The sequence below is a fragment of the Channa argus genome, chromosome 18 (genome assembly GCF_033026475.1).
Source record: "Channa argus isolate prfri chromosome 18, Channa argus male v1.0, whole genome shotgun sequence".
Classification (NCBI taxonomy): Eukaryota; Metazoa; Chordata; class Actinopteri; order Anabantiformes; family Channidae; genus Channa; species Channa argus.
In genome coordinates, this window is record NC_090214.1 from 3426403 (window position 1) to 3443935 (window position 17533).

Here is a 17533-nt window from a genome sequence, read left to right on the forward strand (position 1 = left end):
GCTAAACTGCTCAAAAACACTGTATTATCGAAGTGTACTCACCCAAAGGCTGTAATATGGGGAGTTTTCAAATGTGAATGGATTGTGAGATCTGTGCCCAGCTCACGGTGCCAATCAGCCACAGAATTAAAACCACAGACAGCTGATGTGAATAAGATATATTGCAATGACACCTGTCAAAGGGATTGAATAGAATAGACAGCAGGTGAAACAAGGAAGCAGGACAAATGGCCAAGTAAGGATCTGATCGACAAATTGTGATGGCGAGTATAAATGACAACTGGTAACTCAAAGACCTTTTAATATGCATCTAGTCTAATGCCACATAAGAGCTAGCGTAGCACTAAGTGCTGAAAGATTTGCAAGCTCTGATCAACAACTGTCGGAACACACACTGCATCACAACGCGCGGCAGAGTTACAGTCGCTGACCACAGTTCACTGCTGAAGCCTCCAACGTGCACATGGTTGTCTCAAAGCAGGTGCACGGGTTTGATGAATCATGCTTCCCTTGAAATCATGTGGACGGTGGGTGCACGTGTGTTGTTTACCTACCAGGTGCACTATGGGAATCCAATTCATGATAGCCCCCGCTTTGCAACGTTAGACCAGTTGCAGCGGAAATCTTGGTGACATGTGACAGAGAAACACGTTCAGTCATGTGAAGCCCATGTCTTGATAGGTCAGAGCCGCCTGGGCAGTAAAGCGCGACCTACACAATATAAGGCAGGTGGTTTTAATGTTGTGGCTGATCGATGTAACATAAGATGAGTCCTTATTCGTCCCGCAGTGGGGAAATTTCCGTGTTACAGCTGAAGCAGAAGTGTACAACAAGAACTCCGTTTGCGCTCCGCCGCTCGAGCATTTCCTCGTTAGTATAGTGGTGAGTATCCCCGCCTGTCACGCGGGAGACCGGGGTTCGATTCCCCGACGGGGAGTGCAAACTAACCTTTTTAATTTATTCCTGTCTCTTCCTCGCGCGCCTCACGGGGCTGCCCACTGCTATGAAATGCAGAGAAAAACCTTCACTGTTACATATGTGTGCAACACGAATAATTGCTCTGTCTGAGGCATTTTTTATGCAACATGCAAAGTGTGATTCAGTTCAAGTCAAAACAATCACTTCCCCTCTTAAACCTAAAATGAATGAATTTAACCAGATATTTAAGCTGACAGACAGCTGAAGCACTTAAACAGCAAAACAGGACCCTGACTACCTGGGAGGTGTAGTTATCGCTATCATGTGGGAGCAGCATTACCATATGCGCTCTCCACTATATGTCCATCCCTAACAATGTGGTTTTGGTTAACTAGAGGATACACTTTCCTCTCTGTCTTCAATGGTTTTCGCTGCACCCACCCACTCATCTACTTGGATAAGCACATTTTGGAGTGATCAAAGACTGTGGTTGGAGCTTCAGAAAGCAAAAGAAAAAATGTGCCAGACAAAGAGATATCACTATTAGTTGTTGACTTATAAGTTTGTCCAGATCATTATTTGTAAAACGGAAAACAAATGTGTGTGTGTGTGTGTTTGTGTGTGTGTTTGGTTTAATTCGTTTCAACCCTCAAATAAGACAACAGCTGCTTCATAGAAATGCAAATGTATCCGCATTTTTATTTGACTAGAGTAAGAGGGACATCCTTCCGGGCTTCCTTCCTCACTCCTTGAGATTTCTCCCCTAATGGTTATTTCTGAGAGCAGAGGAGAAGAGTGCTCATTCACTGCAGTTCATGATGGCCCTTCTCTAGCCATGCAGAAATAGGATGGCTTTTTGGGTGGGATTGCTTACTCTCTCTGCCGAGACATCCGCATTGAACATTAGTCTAAAACTTTATTAGGAGCTATTTGGTAGTGACTTCTTCCAAAGGAAAAAACAGTACAAAGACACTGGGTTGAGAAGTGCAAAGCTTTCCTTATGACAATTTCCCCACCATGGAAAAAATATGAAGGCACCTCAGCTTATTAACCGTCTAAGTATAAGTAACAACTTGTGCCAAGTTGCTTTTTATTTGCACCATTATTTCTCTTATTTACAAAGCATTATAAGAGATGTTTGCATTGTACAGTCCATCTATCCATTATCGGTAAATGCTTATCTTGAATCAGGATCACAATGGGCTGAAGGCAGTCCCAGCTGGAGGTGGGCTCCAGCCTGGACAGGTCTTCAGTCTAACACAGGGCCAACACAGAGACACACAAATACACACAGACAACCATCCACACTTGAATTCGGACTTACTAGTAATTTAGAGTCACCAATTAACCTAACATTCATGTCTCTATTTGAGACATAATGAATCAAAGTAAAAAATAAACAAAAAAATGACCACAAAGAGATGAATATCTCTTTCGCATTATCTGTTCATAAGAGAGATTATCTGGTGAAGAACTGGGAGAAATTGACCAGTACTTAGACCTAGATACCAGTATGACTGTGAGAGACCAAGATGACTGATTGGCTGATAGCAGACAGGTGAGCGTGTGGAGTGTGGAGAGGGAGTAACCATGAGGGCCTCTGTTGGCAGTGAGGAGAAATAATATTTCCTTGGGGGAAGATACTGTGATGCACAAATTTACTAGTACCAACAGTTTGTCATCTTTTTTTTGTAGCGTGCAGAGAGGGTGCTGGTGTGGCCCTCAGAAGGTAAAACCTGCCTGTGGGCTGGGGTCCGTGTGGAGCTTTTCCCACTGCTGTGTAGCTTTCCTCTCATGCATCTTAGCTAAAGAATCTAGATTTTGACAATGTGGCTGTATAGAGCTGATTCGGTGCAATCAATATTTGTATCTGTATTTTATGATTTACAAATTTAGATCCATTGTAAATAAAATTTGTATTTTTGCAAAATCAATTTTGGGCATAAAAAAACATGCCAAATCAACGTACGGTGACCCCTGAAGGGGGTAGATCGATAGATAAATATTTAAAATAAAACCACACCCGTTTCAGCCAATCACATCGCTGGTCCTCCAGCCAATCAGAGAGCTGTGACTTTTGAACTCTGACCGCTTAATGTAAACAAGATGGAGCTAACATGCTAGCAAGGCCTCCAGGCAACATCCCCGGCAACTGTGCAAGTGAGTTCATATTTAACAAACTAAACATCTTGATGAAGTATGGAATTAGCATGGTTATTTAGTTTATTTCATGTCAAGCTATGTTTTTAGACCTTTTTTGCACTTCCGCATTTCTCAACCCAAAGCTGCCCGAAGTCGGGCGGCTTAACTTCCGGTGTCAATTATTACATACGGACAATGGCCTAATCAAAAAATGATGAATAAGGTTTGCTGTGCTGTAATATAAATGGCTTCTATGGCAGAATTGTAACCTATTTTCTTTGTAGATTTTGTTAGTTCTAATGTTATGCTAATGCTAAAGCTATTGCATACAACCGTAAGATCCGGTCAATTTGGACAAAATGAAGAGGATACTGAATGTTATTTTAACATAAGTTGATTTCATTTTTTTTTTCTCAAGCAAAAAAGTCTCTTTTGTGAACTCCTAAAACCATAATGGTAATAAATTGACAAACTATACACTTGCAACAGGCTGCTGTACCATTTGGCTTAATGTAATCCTACAGTATTAGTACAGCGGTAAACTTTTCTCTCCTGCTCCTCTTCAGCAACATCAAGTGTTCAAACAGCAGAACTCTTAGTTACACTGCATGATACGCAAATGCTCATTACAAGAGAAGAGAAGGGGGAGGAGGATACGGGCCCACTATTGATTTCAGTCTACTCCAGCCCCCCGTCCCTCCTGTCCTCTCCTCCTCCCCCCATCACACTCACGCTTCCCACCTCCCCCTCTGCCTCTCAGCCTCTCTCTCGCCTTCCTGGGACTGCAGCAGAGAAACCGCTGCATCGAAGAAGACAAGAAATCTCGGCGCGATGCCTAAAACCTCTGCTGCTGTGTAGAGGAGGGAACCAGGGAGCAGACGCTTGGCGACTCACGGAGCTCGGTACGATGCATGTGCTCCTCTGTGCAATGTAAGTATTTTTTCTTTCTTTATAAATACTAAAGTGGAACTTCTGCTTCACTCGGTTGGTGGATCCTATCAGTGTGCGCCTTTTTGGATCTTTTAACATGGGATGCAAAATGGAAACGGGAGATGTCGACTCCACCTGGTCATTTAAAAACGTTTCTGTCTGTAGTGGCAATAAAATTCTGAATAAATTCGCTGTGCGCATGATTGACGAAAAGTTGGGGAACTTTCTAAGAGTTGTCAGAAAAACAAATTCACATGAGCTAAATTCACGAGGCTATATGCCTTCGTGCTTTTAATCACAGCCTATTAATGAGAAAAAAATATATAATTTTAGCAAAGTTTTAAAGGATGTAGCTAAAAACAAACCAACAACAACAACAAAAACGGCATTTTGCAGATTTTAAACAGACGTTCAGTGTCTTTCCGGATCTTGCAGAAGCGTGATGGTGTGGCGCTCCAGTAGGGGTGTTTCCATACTGACGTGATAAGTGCTCATGGAAAGATGAGTAGATGCACACGCACGCAGGAGGCAACCCCGAGCGTTCCCGTCCACCGAGCACCAACATTCATGCAGGCAGGAGTGGATCTGCAGTGAGCTGCGTATAGACAGAGAACAGATCCATCCATTACGCAGGAGGCAAAAAGTGCAGTCGATGCAGTGCGGGGACAGCCGTCTCACTGTACAGCGCACTGACTGGGCAGCCGCCTCACACGCACGATTGATTCCCGGGCAACAGGACAGCCCAGAATTTAATTATGGGACGTGACTTGCGTCAAAAAAAGTCGGTGGTGATTGATGTTGCTTCCTGTTCGTGATCTGTGGGCTGTGCTTATTCCCGTAGAGCCGCGGTGCAGGCTGCAGGAGGAAACGTTGCAAGTGTGGAACAAAGAGAAGGAAAGTGACAGATGAGTCAGATTAGTTTTTTTTTTTTTGCATAGAGCTGCTCCAAGAGCAATTGAATAGTGGGTTTGATAAGATCAAACGTGTAGAAATGCTGAGCAGGCAGGTGTTTGCTTCAAGGCAGCTCTCTGACTGCAGGTTCAGTCTGAATAGATATTTGCCAAACACCCAAGCCATTGACATTTTCATTATATATCCATATACCTGAGTGTTTGCTTTGGCTCAGCAGATGACAACACAGGCATCCATTCAGCTTGTTGCTAGTTTCTATTGGGTGCTATCCCAGCTTTTCTCTTATTAACACAAAACTATACGCACAAATGAAGGGGTTGGCTTGTAAGGGTCTGCACCCTGTATCATGATGAGGGCCAGGGGATAAAGTCACGATGCAATCTGTAAGCCAATTATTGGCCTGGAAAGAGGGGTTAACATAATTAAGTCAATCATATGTCCACATAGAGCTTAGATGGCAGCACTATCAAGTTTTTTTTTTTAATTGGATGCACCTTAAGACACCTCAACTGCATTAAATAGTTTTTTTGTCTGGACTACATGGTAGCATATTTGAGGGTGTTCAATAAAAAACGTGTAAGTGTAAAGTGAAAGTTTAACATTTTGAAAAACATGCTTTATTTAAATTTAAGAGAACCTCTTTGTGCTTTTAGTTGAAAAAGTTGCACAAGTGTCTGCATGTAAAACCTCAAACAGTTGATTTTGTACGGCTTAAACCAACAAGATACTATAAGATGTCCATTAGTGAGCTTTAGTGTGTGCTCACAGAGAATTCGAGGATGCAACAAGACACAAATTCACCTGTAGGACAATGAAAGAGGCTTCTAGCGACTTGAAACTGCTGGAACATGAGTAAAAATGTGTGTTTATTGCTTGGACTTGAGTTTTTGGTGATTTCTGAGGAACACAAACACTTTGGCACACAGTTTGTCGATTATTGTATGCATTTATTTGTTTAACAGCACAAAGTCAAAAATCGTTTTGCTTTCTATCTGAGCACACCTTTTTAGAGGTGCTGTAGGTGTGTTTGGTTATGTCTGGACTGAACAGGCTCAGCACTTTAGCTGTTTCTGGTATCTATGCTAAGCTAATTACAGTATAGACATAGGACAAAGAAGTGTGTTTCCCAAGAAATGTTGAACTATTCCTTAAATTCTGAAAGGGTCTAAATAATTCATCCCAATTCTCTTTTTATGATAAAAACAGTGACATATTAAAAAAATATAAAACTACAGAATTGTTTTTGCCACAGCCTCAGATGCAGCTGTGTGTGTTGTTTGTACATGTACATCAGTAGTTTCCCTTGTGTGCAGTGCATGTGTGTGTTTTGCCTCTTTCCTTCTGTTCAGCGGATCTCTGAGCTCTATGGCACATCGTGATCATTGCTCGACTCCTCTGCTCTGTGAGTGTTCACATCAAAAGCCTCTTGACCGTTGCATGTTTAAAGGGCTTGTTTCTCCCTCTGGGAATGCAGAGCGTGGGTTTGCAAGCCCTGTTAAATTCTTATCAAGTTTTTCATCAAAGAGATCCACCTGAGTGCAAATCTTTGTTTTGTTTTTTTTTTTCTAAAACCATCTCTTAAGTCTGCAAATTCATGCTCTTGATCTCACGCATGTCTGCAGACAAATGAGGGCAACACAATGTTTGTGTTAAAGTATGTAATCTTACTACACCCTGGGCTAATCCTTAGTTTTATTCAATGTGTTGTGCGTATTACAGCAAGCCCATTGCCATCAGCTGTGCGAGAGAGAATAACTCTCCATACCAGCATTGGCCACAGTCCGTGATCATCATCCAAAAAGGAAAAGTAATAGACTGCATATATGCAAAGTCTTGTGATGTTACATTGTTGTACAGACCTGGCTTCTCCTGAATCATGCTGATCAGTTTGTCTTCCATTTCTTCATTCTATTTGCAAAGCTGAACAGTCAATCAGAGTGGTCTCTCTTGCTGTTGTGGTCCACTGCCGATTAAGTGTGACGAAAGGGTCCAACTAGTGCAGGAAACTCCACAAAACCATTTACTGCCTTTGTCAGCTTGGTGTGTTGCAGCCTTTAGGGAAAATTGTGTTTTGGGTTCACAAAAAACACCTTTTTACAGTAAAAACACCCATTTGCTTCCAATTTCTATCCCGTACTCTTTCGTACACCTGTGCTCATCACATTTCCACATCAGAATAGACCTCACATTGCATATTTTGCTGTATCCTGGCAAAGTCCTGCATTTTTCTCTGTCAAAACCTAAACCCCAATTGTGTAGCATCTGCAGAACTTGGCGTGTGGCTTTGTTCACATGATGTGCATTAGCAAATGTTCATTGCAGCCATCTGTGGGCACCGCAGAAAGCCTGTAGGGCTCAGTACACACAATTTACATTTACTGTCAACCAGCACGTCGTATGCAGACACAGGATCTTATGTGTGCATGTATCTGCTGCATGCGTGTGTGTGTGTGCGCGCGTATGTGTGAGTGATTAATGAACGTAGCTGGACGGCGTCAGCGGGCCATGACGGCACGACTGCGAGGAAATAATTTCTTCTCTCTCTGTGGACTGCTGATTCAGAGCTTGTAGGAATTTTGCTGATTGCGAAAAGTCACACGGTAAGCTTGGTGTTATAATAACCCCAATCACAGCATCACAGCAGAAAGTGAGAGGAGTCGCCATCAAAAAGGAAATAAAGCAGCCATGAGGGATATTGGCTGCCCTGGTTACTGGGGTTAGGCCAAAGCTGTGGGCTGAAATGTAGTACCTCCTTGTTCGTGCTTCCTTATGTTTTGTGCAAAAATATAATTTGTGTGGCTTCAAAAAAGGACTGGAAGTTGGACTGGATCTTTAAAGAATTATCTCTGAAGCTCAAACGGCATCGAAAGACGTCTAAATGTCAACATTAATGACCATTTCCATAAGGAGAAGAACAGTTAGCCTATCGTGAATAATGAAAATGTCAACAGTGGAGCGAGAGCTTTTATATTTTGCATCACCACCAACAGGGTGACTTTGAAATTTTTGGTGCACGCAGGCGACAAAGATGAGAGGATGGAGGAGCCGGGAAGAAAGAAAGAAGTAAATAATGTCTATAGAGATTGTTAGAGAAGAGAAAGCACAGATCAGCATGGAGGAGGGGAATTCGGACTGGGAATTATACACAGACCTGGTATTATAAAAATATCTCTCAGCATTGCAGTGCAGTGACTTACTGGTCTATTTTCTTCTTGGCCGTTTGGTGCAGAAACTCTCAGAGCACATGATGAGGTTTATCACAGGGTTTGACCTTTAGTCTCAGACAGCGAATGCTCACTTGGAAGAGCTGTGATGCTGGAAATGAGTTTGGGGAGGTCTGCAACAAGCACGGTGCTTTTATACTCAGATAACACCTTTTATTTCTGTAGAACTCTTTTGAAGACTATTTTCAGCAATTTGAAAAGTACAGAATCTAAAGCTTTAGACAGTGTTCACTGTGTGGGAAATGATGCACTGCAGCACATCTCTTCATCTAAACAGGAACATATGTAGGCCTTTATGTTTGTCAGTGTTTTTACCAGAATTAATGCCTGATGAGTATTTATCTTACCTTCAATCTTAGTTTAGATCAGAACCAAAAATAATGCAGTTATGCTTTGGTGGAATAGCAGAACATTTCAGACACCACAGACTGCTGACAGGATGGTCAACTTTTAACGTTTTCTGGACGTTGGTGTGTTTGGAACATTTCCATCTTCTGTCAGGATTAAAATCCTCTGGCTATTACGTACTACTTCCTGCTGAGGTCATTGGTCGGCCATCTTTGTCTGCGCCATTTTGAAAAATTTGCTCCAGTGTTTGTTTGCTTCCACGTTGTAACAGCAAATATCACTTGCATGTCAGCGCACTAACAACAGCATAGAGCTGGAAATGAAACAAATTAAAGCTTCAATATGCAACTTAATGATGTGGAGCTCTGCTACACTCTGCACACCAATTCAGGCCGTTGCCCTTATAAAATTACAATTAATAAGAGAAAAAAAATACTATTCAAGCAGAGATGATTGAAATTCTCTGATTGGTTGGTTAGAAAGGTGCTCCTCGTTAAAAAAAACTTTAGAAGCAAAAACATTTGTTATGAAATAGTTAAACTAAATGACTTCATGTAGAACCTTAGCAAAAGAGCCAGGCTAGCTAGCTAAGCTAGGCTAATCAGTGCATTGCTTTTATTTCACCTATTAAAAAACAATGTTTTATAGGTTTCAAATTAGAATTTATCTCTTCATCAATTCTTGTCAAGAAGACAACAAGGCAACAAAGTGAATTACGTTATGCATAATTAAATCATACAGACTTGTAATAGGAATAATGGTCTGCACTTACTTAGTCAGTACCCAAAGGACATTCACATTTAGACACACACACAAATGATTGCAGGAAACCTATACATACATGCCACGGATGCTGATGTAGAATGACCCTTAACAGCTGCCAGAACGTGATTTTATTGCTCTGAATCTGAGGTGCTATGAGAGTTTTCTGGTCGGCCTGGTGTAGACAGCAGAAGCATCCAAGGCCAGAGGCTGATGATTTCTAATAGTTTCTAATCACCCAGCTACGCACAACGTTGCTTGGAACACTTTTGCTACTTCATGTCATCACTGCATTGCACCAAAATCCCTTGGGCTGCTTTGCATCGCTGTGGAACCCTGACGCTTAATGTTGGAATGACAGATCCCAACTGATGCTTTATCTAATGCCGCAGAGCAAAGGTGAGCAGAAACACTATACATCAACCTGCCATGGCCCATTCAGACACTTAACACAGCCTCAACGCCTCAGTGTATGGTTCCCTCTCCAGGGACTGCAAATGGACTACCATGTCAAGCCTTATGTACATGATGAGAGGCTGCATTGTAACTTCCTGCCACAGCTGGCCTTAGGAAACTGTAATACTGAATGGCATTAATAAATATATTGAGAATCTATTAGGTGCCCTTAATTATGAAGAATTTAAAAATTAATCTATAACTGATTGCAAGCCAAGAAAATTAGATGACTGTCTGCCCAGTCAAATAAACAGCTGACCATCAAAGTGCTACATGTGTATCAGCCTTTATCACCCTGTCAATGACTGAGTTGTTGAAAGGCACTGGAGTGTAGTGTGAGGGCCCAAAGCTGCCGCAGTCTTTAGTGAGTGCAGGCTGCAGTGCGGCGGACAGACGACTGGGCTCCTGACGTGTTGACAGCTCTTCTGTGGGGCCGTGGTAGTGTCACAGTAGAGAACGCTCTAAGGGGAGTCACCCATACGGACTGACGTGTGGTCCAAACCTGGACACGTGAAACGGGAATGAATCAGCTCGGACAGAAAATATGGTCACAGAAGAACGTTTTCAATATTATAGTATTTGTAAATGTGTTTATAGAAATGAATAAATTATGTCAGGCACGAATAATTGGGTCTAGCGCCATTTAACTTGACACAAATGTGCACTGAATAAAAAAACTCTATTATAACACACACAGTGCAAACCTGACAGCAGGACAATAAGCACCTTCACATGACTAGAAAGAATAAAAATTTCAATATAAATCAAGTAAAAAAGAAACTGTGTTGAAACATATCTACAGTTTTAGCCTAATTAGATTATTTTGTGTGACCGTCTGCTACAGATTCTCAAGATTGATTATTAGTGGCTAAAATACAAATATTAAAATGTATTTATGCTTTTGCTGAGATTGAGATGAGAAGATTAACACGACTCTTAGAACTTTGCAGCCAGTTTTTAAGCTAATTAGCCAAATTAAACTAAAGCCTAAAAACACTGTAGTTTCAAACTAAATGTTATATTGAAATATATTTTAGTTAAAAGAGCTACAGTGTCAGCATATTAGCAGCATTTACAGTTATGTAAAATAACAACAAATCCTCATATTGCTAATACAATCGGGTTTCATTTGCTTCCCCTACAAAAACATTTTTGCGATCGTCCCATAGAAACTTAACTTAAGAGACACCCTCATCACAAATGATGGCGTTTTAGACCAAGCGATCACTACGAGTGAGAGTGAGGAGCCACTGATGCTCTTTAATTTGTAATTGTGAGCCCCTGCATTCAGAGACCACGTACAAGCAAAGATGCTTGAGGCTCAGATAGGTCATCAGCGATACACTGTGCTCCTGGTAATGAGTACAGTGATGGTGATCATACAGCTCTTTAGTCTAATCTTTAGGTGGGAGGGCTGCTTCACCACAGTCCTAAGGCAGTTTAGACCCACCGCTGTCCTGCCATCAGCAAACTAATAACAAATGAACTGAGCTCGCAACATCAGAGGGCTGACGGATCACAGCTTGTGTGCCGCAGTCCTGGAAATACTCCAGTATTACTTCAAGGATATGAGTTGTAATTAAATGCAACTCAGATTGCGGTTGTTAGTTTACAAGCTTGGCTGACAGCCACAGAATTATCACCATTGCAGTACACAGCATTTTACAATCAATCATATTCATTTCACATAATCATATTTTAAAATCAGTCTTTTCTTTACTCACAGTCTTGTTTTGAAAAGACTAAAGTGTGTGGGGCAAAATAAAACCTCTAGCTCTTTTTTTTTTTTGGAGCTGGATGTGTACCTCTTTTCTAAAATGGATCTACATCTAAAATACCACAAACAGACATAAACTGTCACACTGTCATTTGTGTATAGTCTCTCATATGACCCATAGAATACAGTTTTATTAAAGTGCCCCTGTTGCCAGGAGGTGACATTGAACATCTTGGCACCAGGCATCAAAATGAAGACTAGGTTTGGACAATTGGCAACAAATAACGGGGCTTTCTTTGACCTTTTCTCGGTTCTGTTGATTCTCTCTTGCAAAGTGGGGAGTTTTGAGTGACTATGCTCAGTTTCTACTGGACAATGGATTCAACACTCTACACTAGTGTGAACGCATCATTACAGTTTCACTAAAATGGGAGATGGCATAACAGTGTTTTTTTTTTTTTTTTTTTTTTTAAACTAAACAGCCAAAACAAGCTGGAATGCTAGTACAGGCACAAAATAAACATGGTTAGGTTTGGTAAAAATGTTGTCCTTTGCTATAAACTATAATATCCATGTTGTTACAATAGCAGCAAAAAGCTGTTTCACACTGGACTCAGGCTCTGATCTCCTGTTGTCCTGTGCTTTGTTGAGCCCGACCGTCCATTGCGATCTCCTCCCTCTCCCAAAAGTAAAATACTTTGTGATCATGTTCACTATAGCTGCTAGGAATCACCCAACAGACGACCTATAGAGCTGTAATTTACAGTAGGACAGTCCCCATCTGAAAGCCCTGCGATGATCTTAACTTTGTAAAACTGTTTACTGATTCCAACCTTTTTGGAGCCTGCTGTAGCTTGTGAATTGCCTTTTGTTACATTCAAAGGTGTATTTTCTCCTGCTTATGCCAACTCACTGCTTTTTGATTATAATAATAATTATTAACCATTGATGATTGAAGAAAAGAACAAATAGGGCAATTCTAGCTCTCACTGCAAACAGAGTTTATGTGTAAGTAAAATATCATCTGACTTTCAGTCTGAAAATACTCATGATGCGCAGTTTGTTCTCAGTGAATTATTTTCCCTTGCTTTCCCCTCTCGGTAAAGCACCCTCTCCACACAGCTTCAATGAGGCATCTTGCTTTGTCAGTGTCGAAATGTTCTTTTCAACGTGCCAAGAAGAACTGCAGTTAACTGTTTGTGGCAGACAGCTTTTAATCAAGCTAAACTTGCTTTTTTTTTCTTTTCTGTTTGTGCCCACAGGCTGACGGACTCTTCCACTGAGTTCTGACCAGAACTGAGGATCTTCATTTCCCATCCGGTGGAATTACGCATCATTACTCAATCATTAGTGTCCCGGCAGCTAACTGGCTTTTCAAAACGAATAACCTGCCTTAAGTCTTGCTCTGTCTCGGGATTAAAGACCACAAAGGTGATATAATAAGATTGCATTTGTTGCAACTGGTGGAATAAAAGCTCAATAGACTTTAAGTGCCAGCTTTCACTGTGCCAAGATGGATGATGCACACAACAACAGGACTTCCTTGGCCAAAGGTGCCAAGGACATTGCTAAAGAAGCCAAAAGGCAAGCTGCCAAAAATCTCAGCAAAGCTGTTGATCGTGCCTCAGATGAATACTCCACACATCGCAGCTACAATCGTTTCCAGAACGAGGATGAGGAAGACGGCAACTACAATACTTACTCTCGGCAAGACGAGCGCTATGCCGACAACGCAGACAATGATGAGGAGGGGGCCTCGAGCGATGCCACGGAGGGTCACGACGATGAAGATGAAATCTATGAGGGGGAGTACCAAGGCGTGCCTGCCTACAACGATGGGAAACCACGAGATGGACAGGTGGCTCTTGGCCAGCCGGTTTCTGACAGCCTCAAAAGCCGCAAGGAGCTGGAAAACGAGAGACAGGCAGATGAGGAGGAGCTGGCCCAGCAGTATGAGCTGATCATGCAGGAGTGCAGCCATGGGAGGTTCCAGTGGCAGCTGTTCTTTGTACTCGGGCTGGCGCTAATGTCAGACGGTGTAGAGGTGTTTGTGGTGGGCTTTGTCCTGCCCAGTGCAGAGACAGACATGTGCGTCCCCAACTCTGGTGCTGGATGGCTCGGTAAGGATCTGCATTACAGTGATTAGCTCCCTAATCCCACTTTTCAAATCAAATCAATGTTGATCAGATGGGAAAATAAGCACATTGATAGGGGAAAAAGGTGAATGTCACCAAGAGCCTTCTGTTCTTACAACAAATCACCCGTTGGTACTAATTTGTGACCATGATTTTGCTGCAGACGTGTACTCCACAGTGTGCGTGCACACAATGACATCACTCTTGGTTGTGATCACAGGTGAAACTTGTAACCAACTCTTTTTTTCAGTAATTTCACACGAAGGATTTTTGTTTGAGTCCTTCTCTTTGCTTTTCCCACTGCTTTGAAATGGGCCTGACTCTGATGAAAAAGGGTGACATTGAATTTCCTTGCCATCACATTTCAGTAGCATTCATGGTAGACTAAGGAAGTTTTCACACTCCCCAGTTAAGTTCAAGTTCTGGTTTATTTTCCCCCTGGGTGGGCTTGGTTTAGGGAGCTGTTAGGGAGCTGGGAACTCTGGAGCTGTGAGAACGTGATCTGTCCTTGTCCCTGGCTGAAATAAGCCGATGGCCTGTCTTATTTACAAAGTGTGAAGCAGTGTGTTTATTTATTTATTTTTTACGTTAAATTTCAGATTCTTATTCTTGGGCAATATGGTGGTGAAGTGGTTAGCGCCTCACAGGTAGAAGGTTGCAGGTTTGTGGTGTAAGAAGCCAACACGCACACGGGATTCATTAGCAAGAGCCGACACAGGACAGGAAGCGCAGCAGACAGATTTATTAACAATAATAGAAAATTGAATGTACAGGAAATCAAATAAACAGAAAAAGCTCCCTAGGAGGAAAAGCTAAATAAATACAAAGAAAAACGCTCACTACAGAAAGTAGGAGGTAGGTGAACACATAGGTGAACATAAAAGCACAAGATGCTAACAAAAAGTCACTAACGAGGCAAAAACGACACAAGGCACATAAGATAACCAAAACTTACTAACACACTCTGCGACTAAACTGACACACTCCGATAACAAACTAACAAAACGTCGCAGCCAAACTAACGCACTAGGGTCACAGCAAGCTTGTGGTCGGGAAACGAACGAGAATAGGGAAAAAACAGGATACATGGGGAGACACTAGCAACAAGCCATGGAAATGAAAGTCCTTATAAACAAGAATGGATGAATGATGTGACTCGGGTGTGATGACCGGTGCCAGCTGAGGAGCAGAAATACAAGAGGGGCTGGAGACAGACTAAGGTGGAACAGACTGGTGGGAAGCCTCAGCTGGTGGGGAGAAGAATGGAGAATTGCAGCTGGGATAGGCTCCAGCCCCCCGTGACCCAAAGAGGATAAGCGGTGACAGACAATGGGTGGATGGATGGATGGATTCTTATTCCTTATTTTTGTTACATTCAGCATCTGCTGACAGAGTTTTTCATGCACATGCTCTGATGATCACCACTGTTATAAGGAAGTAGCCAAACTCTGAATATTCTCTCGTTACTTGTAGTAATGCATTTCAGTTTGCTTGGCGTTTTCGATGTGTGAAATGAAACAAAACCAAGTTTGCAAAACTTGCTCAATACTCTACAGCCATACTCACAGCTAAGTGCTCACACTGGCACGATAATATTAGATTTACTGTGTTTAAAATCTTAGTTTATCATATTTGCGTGCCGGAGGAGTAGACACACGCTGCCATTACTAAAACTCTTCCATTAATTGCAGATGCAAAGTGATGACAGCTTCGGGAACGTTAGACAGTATTTACTGCGTATGTTATCAGCTGTGTCAAACCAGAGTATGTTATTTCCTCACCTTTTACATTTGGTTATAGCTTATTCAGTCGTGTATAGTGGATCTTAGAAGGGGGTTTAAGAAACCATCAGACCTAAAAACCTCGTGTACAGGAATAAACTGATCTGTTTGGATTATAGTGTATTTAAACCGCCAACCAAACACGACATGATGGAAAACAGTAGTGATGGAAAAAGAGCTGCGGTAATTTGTATATTGATTGACTGGAAGTGGAAGCTAAAAGCAAGTTTACTTCATCATATTCTGAGCCTCAATGTCGTGAGTCTGCGCCGAGATTTAGATTCATTACCAACAACAGCGCAACTGTCACACACTTAAAAAGGTCCTGAATATGTTACGGAGGAGTGACATGGTAAATTTGGAAACTTCGGAGATTTAGCGGCTGCTGCAGAAGCCGTGGATTTAAGTGAAAGTTGACTTTGCTTTGCTGGGAAGAGAGTGATTCAGGATTATGCAAAATATACAGATTTTTCCTGCCTGCAAGCTGCTAATGATGTGTGTTGGTTATGACATGGAGAGCACTGGTGGGTGACACTGTATTTTCATTGCGTTAGGAGCTGCCGGCAGGTTGTCATGGCACCAGGTATTTGGATACACGAGTGGGAGGTGTTTTAAATGGATCTCTCTCGCACCAGAGGAAAGTTGTGAGCTACTAATGTGTTTGTCTGTTTAAATGTGTGCGGTTCGGCCTGATTATTTTTCTCTCACTGACTCAAAAAAAAAGCTGCACAGGACATTTTTCTCAATGTAGAGTGTTGATGCTCAGAGTTAAATGAACGTGTTAGTCACTTATCAAAAGGAAAAGACTCTGGACTTTTTGTCTTCTCACAATATGATTGTGTGGTTACATAACCGAAAATATAATGCTTACCTTGTTTGTTTTGGGGGAGCAGGATGATTTATTATTCACCCAGAATTCACCCGTATTGTGACTCATCTCTCTGTGGGAGACAGGAGGGAGAGAATAGAAGGAATGAGTCATTTTTACCAACTCACTCACATATTGCATAAATAAAAGATGTGTGTGGACATGCTCACTTGTAGTCGTGCTTTGCAGGACACATTTTTCACGGTAACCATTTTACCACAGGTACTCGGTGAAGGTTTGTGACTCCTCAGGAAACCTCTGGCTACGGGAAGACGCCGAAAATTGGCAGAGAAAAAATATAATAAAACCCAAAGGTCAACATGCACAGTTCAGTTTGGTTAAAGCACAAAGCGATTTTGAGCACTGAGCTTATTAGAATCGCATAATATTATTCCTTGTTGCACAAACCTCGGTATGCACGCAGAGGAACACAACCGGCTAAATTAAATAGAACTTTAACATCCATCATGACTCTAGTTGCAGATTATCCAAAGTAGCAAACTGATAGATACTGTAAGGTGAATGTTGTGTGGATCATGTCTGACTGGAATGTAGCTCTGGGTTCAGGACAGCGAACGCCAGAGACTGGAACAAATTCAGTTTGTGACTTTCAAAGGTGTAATCAGAGTGAGCACTTGTATGTGTGCCATGCTAGTCAGTTTGGCCCAAAAGATGTAGTTAGCCTAAAATATTAACAATAATATTCTATATTATTCTACATACAGTTTATTTAGATTGAGGGTGAATTCTAATGTCTTTAGCATTACCCCAACCTTCAATCTAAAGCTTCATCCCCAGGTCAAAAGTTTAATTTGCTCAGTAGGTTTGTTTATGACTAAACACTTGAAGAACCAATGACATTTAAATTGAAGTGCGCTAACTAACATGCTCACGTTAATGTGACCAAGTGCAGCCTGAAGGCCAGTTCATGCTTTTCTCGTCTGTGTGTCCGCGAGGCTACGCATGACGTAACAGGGCAGAAAAACATGGTTGGATTTAAATGCACTCGAATGTAACAAAGTTACCGTAAGGACAACGTCCTGGTTGGATGATTAAAAAAAAAAACTAAACTGGAGCAAGCGTCAACCCACTGGGAAATTAAGGGGCAAATATTGTTCAGAAGAGCCAAACCCAAAGGTGAGGCCTGAAGCCTGCCGTCGTAAGCGTGGGCGTATCGTGATTGTTAAAGTGCCTCTCCTCAAATGCATTCATGATGTTGCATGATGAACTAGCAGGTTGTTTTTAAAAAGAGACCAAAAAACCCATTTCCATCATTTTTAAAGCACTCGCTTTGAAGCTAAATGTCACATTCTATTTATTTGTTGCAATGAAACAATTCA

The 17533-nt window shown here is 41.8% G+C and overlaps 1 protein-coding gene and 1 non-coding gene across 4 annotated transcripts in view; both read left to right on the forward strand.

Moving 5' to 3' along the window:
* The first annotated feature begins 865 nt into the window (after window positions 1-865).
* On the forward strand, window positions 866-937 carry trnad-guc (transfer RNA aspartic acid (anticodon GUC)). Its single transcript has one exon. It is a non-coding gene; the product is annotated as a tRNA-Asp (tRNA).
* A 2841-nt stretch (window positions 938-3778) lies between these two features.
* The window catches only part of LOC137103763 (synaptic vesicle glycoprotein 2C-like), a 40372-nt gene continuing 26617 nt past the window's right edge, over window positions 3779-17533 (forward strand). Inside the window, exons 1-2 of one of the 3 annotated variants that reach the window (XM_067484398.1) lie at window positions 3779-3990; window positions 12672-13529. In XM_067484398.1, the coding sequence (XP_067340499.1) occupies window positions 12923-13529 (607 nt within the window). In that variant the 5' untranslated portion in view covers window positions 3779-3990; window positions 12672-12922. Of the gene's footprint in view, window positions 3991-5932; window positions 6305-12671; window positions 13530-17533 lie in introns of those variants that run through there. The other 2 variants (XM_067484396.1, XM_067484397.1) reach the window with 2 other exon arrangements.